Source organism: Procambarus clarkii, chromosome 77 (genome assembly GCF_040958095.1).
Source record: "Procambarus clarkii isolate CNS0578487 chromosome 77, FALCON_Pclarkii_2.0, whole genome shotgun sequence".
Classification (NCBI taxonomy): domain Eukaryota; kingdom Metazoa; phylum Arthropoda; class Malacostraca; order Decapoda; family Cambaridae; genus Procambarus; species Procambarus clarkii.
The window spans coordinates 19,959,365-19,971,598 of NC_091226.1; the positions used below are offsets into that span (position 1 = coordinate 19,959,365).

At 45.1% G+C, this 12,234-nt stretch overlaps 1 protein-coding gene across 1 annotated transcript; it reads right to left on the reverse strand.

The window, feature by feature from the left end:
• Positions 1-979: 979 nt before the first annotated feature.
• On the reverse strand, positions 980-3,474 carry LOC138357342 (circumsporozoite protein-like). Its single transcript, XM_069314021.1, has 2 exons — positions 3,468-3,474; positions 980-1,608 (listed from the first exon to the last, which is right to left on the reverse strand). Exons 1-2 carry the CDS (start codon positions 3,472-3,474, stop codon positions 980-982), a joined length of 636 nt encoding a protein of 211 aa, XP_069170122.1.
• Positions 3,475-12,234: the final 8,760 nt, after the last annotated feature.

Here is a 12,234-nt window from a genome sequence, read left to right on the forward strand (position 1 = left end):
GTTTCCCGTCTTAATCAGCTCGTAACATAGCCGCTGCTGACCTCTGGTGAGGTGGCGCTTAGACAGCAATGCCATCTATGGAGTGGATAGGTGGACGTTTGTGTCTAAGCCTGTGAGTGAGGTGCCCTAGAGTGTAACCAGTACTAATGACGAGTCTGATTACAGAGTCGACCTGGGACTGCTGTATTGGACGATAGGGCAGTCTACCCAAGGCAGCCAAAGTCTCTCCACGTGTTTGCTGAAGAAGCTGTGAGTTGCCCCCAGACGAACACTGCTGAGTGTGTTAGCCTGCCTGTGACGTGGCAGAGTCGAGGAATCGTCGTACCCGGGGGTTGGCTGGTGGAAGAGACTAGCCACTGTGGTGTTATAGAGAGGAGAGTGATCAGCGGGATCACACAAGGCTCCTGCCTAGGGCTCGCAACCCTAGTATCGGTCGTGGAGTGGCCTACACTGCGGAGCTGATTGGAACCTGCCAGCTACAGGCTGAATTTGTGGTTGAAGGCCTCCACGACGGTGCACCCAGTGGGACTGTGATTTGGCTGGCCTGTGGCCAGGGTAGATTCGCCAAAGAAGAGAACCAGGGCTACTCTTCGTTAGCACCGTGGAGCATCCCGTGTCTTCGGAGGAAGACGATTCTGTACATTGTGTATTTATACCCCCCCCCCCCGTGTGACAGCTTATATATTTATTTATGGTGGTGGTGATTATATATAAATATCTGAGCATTTGTATCCTTTCCCCTTTAATATAACTTGCGTTACGGAACGCACCCCTTGAAAGCCACTACTAGCTTGGGGCCGGATACCCAAACTCTAATAACATCAGAGAAGAACCCAGTTGCGACCCAATAGGGCCGTAACAAGGTCAAAGCTCCGGAGTGTAAGCCTGAAAGGATTGAATATGAACCAATGGGGCTGAATAGCACTGATACAGAGAAGGTCAGGTGCAAAATGCCTCCTTGAAAAACGAAAGGCAACATTCAATGTCCGTTTTGTAAATGTTTCTGATAGCTTGGATAGTGGTCACGTTGTGGTACAACATTGTGGGTATGTTGTGCTGCAACATTGTGGTCATGTTGTGGTACAACATTGTGGGTATGTTGTGGTACAACATTGTGGTCACGTTGTGGTACAACATTGTGGTCACGTTGTGGTACAACATTGTGGTTATGTTGTGCTACAATATTGTGGTTATGTTGTGGTACAACATTGTGGTCACGTTGTGGTACAACATTGTGGTTATGTTGTGCTGCAACATTGTGGTTATGTTGTGCTGCAACATTGTGGTTATGTTGTGCTGCAACATTGTGGTCACGTTGTGCTGCAACATTGTGGTCACGTTGTGCTGCAACATTGTGGTCACGTTGTGGTACAACATTGTGGTCACGTTGTGGTACAACATTGTGGTCACGTTGTGGTACAACATTGTGGTCACGTTGTGGTACAACATTGTGGTTATGTTGTGCTACAATATTGTGGTCACGTTGTGGTACAACATTGTGGTCACGTTGTGGTACAACATTGTGGTTATGTTGTGCTACAATATTGTGGTCACGTTGTGCTGCAACATTGTGGTCACGTTGTGCTGCAACATTGTGGTCACGTTGTGCTACAACATTGTGGTTACTGTAACACTGTGATGCGTTGATCTCACTGTTCACTCCTACTCGTCCTCCTATCCCCTCTTCCTCCTAGTCTCTCTCCTCCTCCTTATGGGAAATTGTTTGTAATATATTTTACTCTCAGTAACTGAATGAAATAAATAGTTGTTGGGTCCCCACACAAATTCCTTGCAGATAAATTATTTAATAAATTTAATCATAAGTCGAATTAGGCGATTCAGTGATTATTATCATACAAGTATAACTTTAAATTTAAGTACTTAAGTTCTTAAATTTAAGTACTTAATCAGCTCATTTGACACAGGTCCAAGAATAGAGCCACAAGAATAGAGCTGAGCTCTTTATATTTACCCCATTTATTAGCATCACTAAATGGAATATTTATATACATTTTATGTACGAATATTATTTAATTTATCTTTAATAGTTGAACAAGATAAAATTAAATTGATTAATATTAGATGTGACTGTGTCAGCTGGCGAGGTGATTGGCGCCCAGGTGTATCCTGTCTCACCTGTCTAATTTGGTCCCTTTGTGCAGCTGTCAGTTTCCGGGACAGGGACTTTAAGCCCTGGACTGCGCCTGACGGTGATTCCACTGCCAGAACCACTGCTATGTCATTCAGTGTATGATAAAGGTGTAGTAGCCTCGTTAACTGTTCGTTTAAATTTATGTTTAGAAAGAGAGGAGAGATTTACTCAATTATTTGTTGTTCTCGTTAAGACCAGCAGATTATTAAAACAGTAATACTATACAATTGACTGTTTAAAAAGTTAAATCATCCAATTAACTTGATTAATTCATTAAAATAAGTATTGAAACTTTGTTATTGTGTGAAATATTATTCAATCTTCATGTCAAGTGACTGAATAACCCCCTTAAAGTGACTGAACAACCCCTTTAAAGAAACTGAACAACGCCCTTAAAGTGACTGAACAACCCCCTTAAAGTGACTGAACAACCCCTTTAAAGAAACTGAACAACCCCTTAAAGTGACTGAACAACCCCCCTTAAACTAACTGAACAACCCCCTTAAAGTGACTGAACAACCCCCTTAAAGTGAAAGTCAAATGACCCAATAATTCCCCCCTCCCCGTCAAGTGCCCAAACAGTCCCCTCCCCCCCTAACAACTGAGGGCACAACCCCACCACCACCTGTCAACTGCCCTGTCAAATGGCCCCTGTCAAAGACCCACAGTGGTGTACTTAGCCCCAAAAGTCACTGTCACTGTTTGGGGAGCCGGTCGGCCGAGCGGACTGCACGCTGGACTTGTGATCCTGTGGTCCCGGGTTCGATCCCGGGCGTCGGCGAGAAACAATGGGCAGAGTTTCTTTCACCCTATGCCCCTGTTACCTAGCAGTACAATAGGTACCTGGGTGTTAGTCAGCTATCACGGGCTGTTTCCTGGGGGTGGCGGCCTGGTCGAGGACCGGGCCGCGGGGACACTAAAAGCCCCGAAATCATCTCAAGATAACCTCAAGATAACCTCACACACACATATTGCAACTTTTTTCAATTTTCTGCTACTTTGCTAATAGTTCTAACCGTGGCAGTTCTTAGTTAATGGTTCGCGGGGCAGGTTTTAGCTCTTGGGCTCGTTTTGATTTTTCTCGCTGATTCTCTTATTTCCTCATTCACACATATTTCCTTCCATGTATCCACGACACGTACATACCTTCCATGTATCCACGACACATACATACCTTCCATGTATCCACGACACATACATACTTTCCATGTATCCACGACACATACATACCTTCCATGTATCCACGACACATACATACCTTCCATGTATCCACGACACGTACATACCTTCTTATGTATACACGACACATACATACCTTCCATGTATCCACGATACATACATACCTTCCATGTATCCACGACACATACATACCTTCCATGTATCCACGACACGTACATACCTTCCATGTATCCACGACACATACATACCTTCCATGTATCCACGATACATACATACCTTCCATGTATCCACGACACATACATACCTTCCATGTATCCACGACACATACATACTTTCCATGTATCCACGACACATACATACCTTCCATGTATCCACGACACATACATACCTTCTTATGTATCCAAGACACATACATATCTTGCCATGTATCCTCGACGCATTTATACCCTCCAATGCATTCCTTGAATACACATTCCTTCTCATATTTACATGACACATATATACCTTCACGTGTACACAGTATACATACCTTCACATGTATACATAACCCATACATACCTTCACATGTATACACGACACATACATACTTTCACATGTATAAATGACACATACATACCTTCACATGTAAACACGACACATACATACCTTCACATGTATACACGACACATACATACCTTCACATGTATACATGACACATACATACCTTCACATGTATACACGACACATACATACCTTCACATGTATACATGACACATACATACCTTCACATGTATACACGACACATACATACCTTCACGTGAATACAGTATATATACCTTCACATGTATACATAACTTCACATGTATGCATGACACATACATACCTTCACATGTATACACGACACATGCATACCCCATAAGAGGTTGGTGCATAAGCTGGAGAAACAGGCAGGAGTAACTGGTAGGGCGCTACAGTGGATAAGGGAGTACCTAAACAATAGGAAGCAGAGAGTTACAGTGAAGGGTGAGACCTCAGAATGTCGTGAAGTCACCAGTGATGTCCCACAGGGCTCTGTACTTGGACCTATCCTGTTTCTGATATACGTAAATGATCTCCCAGCGGGTATAGACTCATTCCTCTCAATGTTTGCTGACGACGCCAAAAATATGAGAAGGATTAAGACAGAGGAGGACAGCTTGAGGCTTCAAGAAGACCTACACAAGCTGAGGGAATGGTCCAACAAATGGTTGTTAGAGTTTAACCCAAGCAAATGTAATGTAATGACGATAGGTGTAGGGAGCAGGAGGCCAGATACTAGGTATCATCTGGGAGATGAAATTCTTCAAGAGTCAGAGAGAGAGAAAAAGACTTGGGAGTTGACATCACACCAGACCTGTCCCCTGCAGCCCATATCAAGAGGATAACATCAGCGGCATATTTCAGGCTGGCCAACGTAAAAACGGCATTCAAAAACTTGTGTATGGAACCATTCAGAACTTTGTATACCACATATGTCAGGCCAATCCTGGAGTATGCAGCCCCAGCATGGAGTCCATATCTAGTCAAGGATAAGACCAAACTGGAAAAGGTTCAAAGGTTTGCAACAAGTACCCAAGCCGAGAGGTATGAGCTATGAGGAAAGGCTACGGGAATTAAATGTCACTTCTCTGGAAGACAGAAGAGTTAGGGGGGACATGATCACTACATTCAAGATTCTCAATGGAATTGATAGGGTAGATAAAGACAGGCTATTTAACACAAGGGGAACATGCACTAGGGGGAAACAGGTGGAAATTGAGTACCCAAATGAGCCACAAAGATGTTAGAAAGAACTTTTTTTAGTGTCAGAGTGGTTGACAAATAGAATGCATTAGGAAGTGATGGGGTGGAGGCTGACTCCATACACAGTTTCAAGTGTAGATATGATAGAGCCCAATAGGCTCAGGAACCTGTACACCTGTTGATTGACGGTTGAGAGGCGGAACCAAAGAGCCAGAGCTCAACCCCCGCAAGCACAATTAGGTGAGTACACAAATTACAGCGACACACACACACAGGGACAAAATGGCAGGAGGACACAACAGGGACACAGGGAACAGCCAAAGTGACCAAACGAAGGAAATGTTAGCCCAAGTTTTGGAGGAATTCAGGAGTGAGATATATGAAATAAGGATTACAATTAACAACCTGCAAAGTGAGCTGGCATCAGCAAGGGAGGAGATCAAATCCCTCACAGAGAAAAATAAAGAGGCTGAGCATCAGATTATCATCTAAAGGGAAGGTGGGTATGTTGCATTGGAAGGAAATGCCTCTGTACCTGAAACATTTGCGGAAATGCTGAGAAAGAGCTCAGAAGCAATGGACACAGTGAGGGAGGTAGCCATGCAAGCAGCTACCTCACAGGAAGCAGCAAGGTGCACCAGTCAGATGCTGGAAAGAAAAAGATCAGTGGTAGTTGTAAGCATCAACGAGCAGGAAGGATCCAATAGGCAGGAATGGAATAGCAAGGACAGTGAGGCAGTACATGGGCTACTGAAGGGGGTTATAGATGGAAGGGGGCTGAACAAAACATTGAGAAGGTTTTCAGGTTGGGCTGGTACAACAAGGACAGAAACCGACTGGTAAAGGTGGTGTTTACAAGCGAGACCACAAAGGAGGTTATTCTAGAAACGAAGAGTCATCTGTAGTATGTGGAGGAATACAAAAAATTATTCCTGCAGAGGGACAGGATGAAGGAGGAGAGAGCCAGGGCAACAGATTCACGGAGGAAGCGCAGTGAGAGTAGTAAACCAGGAAATCGCAGCCCCCAACACAACAGTCCTAGAGACAAGAGGGGAACCCACTCCCAGCAACACCAGAGGGGAGTGCAATACCACCATCCCCCTCTGCATAGAAACCCTCCCTTCCCCCTGACCCTACCTGCCCCCACCCAAATGCTCACCCAACCCTAACCCCATTCTGACCCTGTCAACCCTCCCCCCATATCCTCCAAGTCCCCTCTATCTCCTTACCCCACACCCTACCTGTCCCCCCCTTCCCTTAAACCCCCACCCCAAAATTCTCTGAGACCCTGCAAACAAACCTCACTGATCTTGTTACCCAGGGAGCAGCTTTCCCCACCAGCAGAACGCTCGCCAAGAAGGGGAAAAGAAAATGAACAGAAGAAAGTGAGCTTCAATGCAATGTACACTAACATAGATGGGATTACAAATAAAACAAGTGAACTCGGAGAATGGGCACTAGAAGAAAATCCAGACATAATAGCACTCACACAAACAAAGCTAACGAAAACCATAACAAATGCAGTGTTTCCACAGGACTACTATGTAGTGAGGTAGGAGAGAGAAGGGAGAGGAGAAGGTGGTGTAGCTTTGCTGATAAGAAAAGGTTGGAATTTTGAAGAGATGGTAAATCAGAACTGTGAAGGTTTCAGTGACTACACATCAGGCACCATAGCAACTGGAGGACAGAAGACTATAGTTGTAGTCATATATAACCCCCCACCAAACGACAGAAGACCCAGACAGGAATATAATAGAAACAACTTGGCCACTATCAATATAATAGAGAGAGCAGCTTCTGTGGCTAGCAGGAACGGATCTAGACTACTAATCATGAGAAACTTCAACAATGGGAAGATAGATTGGGGAAACAGAGACTCACATGGAGGACCAGGCACATGGAGAGCTAAGCTGCTGGACTTGGACGTGGCGTGAATCGGATATAAGGGAAGTTAAGTTGGAAGCCCCCTTGGGAATAAGTGATCATAGTGTATTGAGCTTTGAGTACCTGGTTGAGCTAGGAATTATCTCCCACAAAAAAGAACTGGGAAATAAAGGGCTGGGGTACCGAAAGGGAAACTATGAGATGAATAAATTCCTAGGGATATACAATGGGACACAGAACTCAGAACCAAGTTCGTACAAAACATGATGGACTATGTCACCCAAAAGTGTCAGGAGGCTGTAAGCAGGTTTATACCTGCCCAAAAGGAAAAAACAGAGAAGCAAAAGAAGAATCCGTGGTTTAATAGGGAATGTATGAAAACAAAGGAGCTGAACAAAAGGCATGGAGGTAATTCCGTAATAACAAAACACCAGAAAGTAGAGAGAGATACCAGAGAACCAGGAACAAGTATGTTAGTGTGAGAAGAATAGCTGAGAAAAGGAATGAAAATGATATAGCTAATAAAGCCAAGACCGAACCAAAACTACTACACAGTCACATCAGGAGGAAGACAAAAGTGAAGGAACAGGTGATGAAACTTAGGGTGGGCGAGGACAGGTACACAGAGAATGACAAAGAGGTGTGTGAAGAAGTCAACAAAAGGTTCCAGGAGGTCTTTACAATAGAACAAGGAGAGATCACGGCACTAGGAGAGGTGGCAGCAAACCAGCCTACCTTGGAAGAGTTCGAAATTACAAGAGATGAGGTCAAGAAGCACCTATTGGAGCTGGACGTGAGAAAAGCTGTTGGGCCGGACGGAATCTCACCATGGGTATTGAAAGAGTGTTGCAGGAGCACTTTGTTTGCCACTCTCCATAGTGTATAGTAGGTCACTGGAAACGGGAGACCTACCAGAAACATGGAAGACAGTTAATGTAGTCCCAATATACAAAAAGGGTGACAGGCAAGAGGCACTGAACTACAGGCCAGTGTCCTTAACTTGTATACCATGCAAGGTGATGGAGAAGATCATGAGAAAAAACCTAGTAACACATCTGGAGAGAAGGGACTTCGTGACAACCCATCAACATGGGTTCAGGGAGGGTAAATCTTGCCTTACAGGCTTAATAGAATTCTACGATCAGGTGATAAAGATTAAGCAAGAAAGAGAAGGATGGGCGGACTGCATTTTTTTCGACTGTCAGAAAGCCTTTGACACAGTACCCAATAAAAGGGTGATGTATAAGCTGGAGAAACAGGCAGGAGTAACTGGTAGGGCGCTCCAGTGGATAAGGGAGTACCTAAGCAATAGGAAGCAGAGTTACAGTGAGGGGTGAGACCTCAGATTGGCGTGAAGTCACCAGTGGAGTCCCACAGGGCTCTGTACTCGAATCTATCCTGTTTCTGATATACGTAAAGGATATCCGAAAGGGTATAGACTCATTCCTCTCAATGTTTGCTGACGACGCCAAAATTATGAGAAGGATTAAGACAGAGGAGGACAGCTTGAGGCTTCAATAAGACCTGGACAAGCTGCAGGAATGGTCGAACAAATGGTTGTTAGAGTTTAACCCAAGGAAATGTAATGTAATGAAGATAGGTGTAGGGAGCAGGAGATCAGATACAAGGTATTATTTTGGAGATGAAATACTTCAAGAGTCAGAGAGAGAGAAAGACCTGGGGGTTGATATCACGCCAGACCTGTCCCCTGAAGCTCATATCAAGAGGATAACATCAGCAGCATATGCCAAGTTGGCTAACATAGCTAACATAAGAACGGCCTTTAGAAACTTGTGTAAGGAATCATTCAGAACATTATATACCAAATATGCCAGACCAATCCTGGAGTATGCGGCTCCAGCATGGAGTCCATATCTGGTCAAGCATAAGACTAAACTGGAATATGTTCAAAGGTTTGCCACCAGACTATTACCAGAACTGAGGGGTATGAGCTATAAGCAGAGACTACGGGAATTAAACCTCACGTCACTGGGAGACAGAAGAGTTAGAGGGGACATGATCACCACATACAAGATTCTCAGAGGAATTGATAGGGTAGATAAAGATAAACTTCTTAACACAAGGAGCACACGCACTACGGGACACAGGTGGAAATTGAGTGCCCAAATGAGCCATAGAGACGTTAGAATGAATTTTTTCAGTGTCAGAGTAGTAGACAAAGGAAGTAGACAAGTAGGAAGTGATATGGTGGAGGCTGACTCCATACACAGCTTTAAGTGTAGATATGATAGAGCCCAGTAGGCTCAGGAACCTTTACATTAGTTGATTGACCGTTGAGAGGCGGGACCAAAGAGCCAGAGCTCAACCCCCGCAAGCACAACTAGGTAAGTACAGGGGGGCATACCCTCACCCCAAGTAATCCCTGCCTCCTCACCCTCAAGACTTCTTCCTGTCCCAAGCAGGCCTGGGCAAGACTTAAGCCCTTTATTCCCCACCCCACCTCCCCTGAACCCCTGGCAACTTTCCTACAGGAGAAGGAGCATATCCAAGTAGAAATGCCCATGGAAAAACTTCCAACACATGTAGGGAGGGAGAGTTAAAACGGAAATAGGTAATGTACTCAAACATCGATGGGATTACCAATAAAGCAAGTGAACTGGCGGAAAGGGTGCAGGAAGAAAACCCAGATGTAATAGGACTCACAGAAACAAAATTGTCAGGAGTCATAACAGATGCTGTGTTTCCAAAGTACTACTATATAGTAAGGAAAGAAAGGGAAGGGTGAGAAGGTGGAGGAGTGGCCCTGCTGATAAGGAAGGACTGGAGCTTTGATGAGACGGAAATTCCAGGCTGTGATGGATTCAGATATTACATAACAGGAACTATAACAATGGGTAGACCTAAGATAATAGTGGCAGTCATTTACAACCCTCCCCTAAATGACAGAAGACCTAGACAGGAGTTTGATAGGAACAACATGGCAACCAATAATACAATAGAGAGAGCAGCTTCAGTTGCCTGCAGGAATGGCTCCAGACTCTTAATCATGGGCGATTTCAACCATGGAAAGATTGACTTGGAGAATGGGGGACCCACGTGGAGGTGCAGATACATGGAGAGCTAAACTCTTGGAAGTGGCAACAAGGAACTTTCTAAGCCAACATGTCAGAACTTACAAGAATGAGAGGCAATGACGAACCAGCTAGACTCGAACTGATATTCACCATGAATGAGTCAGAAATAAGAGAAGTCAAAATTGAAGCCCCTCATAGGAATGAGTGACCACAGTGTATTGACATTTGAGTATCTGGTGGAGGTAGGGATAACCTATCCAAGGATGGGATCGGAAGGGAAAAGACTGAATTGCCGAAGAGGAAAATATGATGAGATGATGAACTTCCTCAGGGAAATACCATGGGAAACAGAACTCAGAGAGAAGAATGTACAGGATATGATGGACAATGTCACCTAGAAATAACAGGAAGCTGCAAATAGACTTATCCCGGTCAAAAAGGAGAAAAGCGAAAAGCAACAGAAGAACCCATGGTTCAACCAGGAATGTACGGTAGCAAAGCAATTGAGTAAAATAACATGGAGAAACTACAGGAATAACAGAACACCAGAGAGCAGGGAGAGATACCAGAGGGCCAGAAATAAGTACATCAGAGTGAGGAGGGAAGCAAAGAGACAGTATGAAAATGACATTGCGAGTAAAGCCAAGACCCAACCAAAGCTGATCCACAGCCACATCAGGAGGAAAACAGCGGTGAAGGAACAAGTGATGAATCCGAGAAAAGGGGAGGATAGATACACAGAGAATGACAAGGAGGTGTGTGAAGAACTCAACAAGAGATTCCAGGAGGTCTTCACAAAAGAACAAGGAGAAGCCCCTGCGCTAAATGAGGCGGCAAACCAAGCAACCTTGGATGACTTTAACCTCTCTAGTGATGAGGTCAAAAGGACTCTGATGGAGCTGAATGTGAAGAAAGGCTGTTGGCCTGACGGAATCTCACCGTGGTGAGATAAAGGAAGGTGCAGAAGCACTAAGTGTGCCACTCTCAATGGTGTATAACAGGTCACTGAAAACAGGAGACCTACCAGAAAGCTGGAAGACAGCTAATGTAGTCCCAATATACAAAAAGGGTGACAGGCAAGAGGCACTGAACTACAGGCCAGTTTCCCTAACTTGTATACAATGCAAGGTGATGGAGAAGATCGTGAGGAAAGGGCTCGTAGAGCATCTGGAGGGAAATGGCTTTGTAACACACCACCAGCATGGGTTCAGAGATGGTAAATCGTGCCTTTCAGGGTTATCTTGAGATGACTTCGGGGCTTTAGTGTCCCCGCGGCCCGGTCCTCGACCAGGCCCCCACCCCCAGGAAGCAGCCCATGACAGCTGACTAACTCCCAGGTACCTATTTACTGCTAGGTAACAGGGGCATCAGGATGAAAGAAACTCTGCCCAATGTTTCTCGCCGGAACCCGGGATCGAACCCGGGACACAAGGATCACGTGTCTAGTGTTCTGTCCGCTCAGCCGCCGGCTCCACCCCAGGTTAATGGAGTTCTGGTTGATACCTGGTTGATGGGGTTCTGGGAGTTCTTCTACTCCCCAAGCCCGGCCCGAGGCCAGGCTTGACTTGTGAGAGTTTGGTCCACCAGGCTGTTGCTTGGAGCGGCCCGCAGGCCCACATACCCACCACAGCCCGGTTGGTCCGGCACTCCTTGGAGGAATAAATCTAGTTTCCTCTTGAAGATGTCTACGGTTGTTCCAGCAATATTTCTTATGCTTGCTGGGAGGGTGTTGAACACCCGTCGACCTCTGATGTTTATATAGTGTTCTCTGATTGTGCCTATGGCACCCCTGCTCTTCACTAGTTCTATTCTTCCAGTGATCTATGACCATGCAACAAAAATTAGGCATGAAAGAAAAGGGTGGGCGGACTGCATTTTCTTGGACTGTTAGAAAGCTGTTGACACAGTACCCCCATAAAAGGCTATTACGAAAGTTTGAGCAACAGGCAGGAGTAAAAAGGTAAGGTGCTCTAGTAGATAAGGGAGTATCTAAGCCACAGGAAACAGCGAGTAACTGTGAGGGGAGAGACATCAGAGTGGCGAGATGTCACCAGCGGAGTCCCACAGGGCTCTGTACTTGGACCCATCCTGTTTTTATTATATGTAAACGATCTTTCAGAGGGTATAAACTCATTCCTCTCAATGTTTGCTGATGATACAAAGATTATGAGAAGAATCAGGACAGAGACTACAGGACGACCTGGACAAACTGGAGGAATGGTC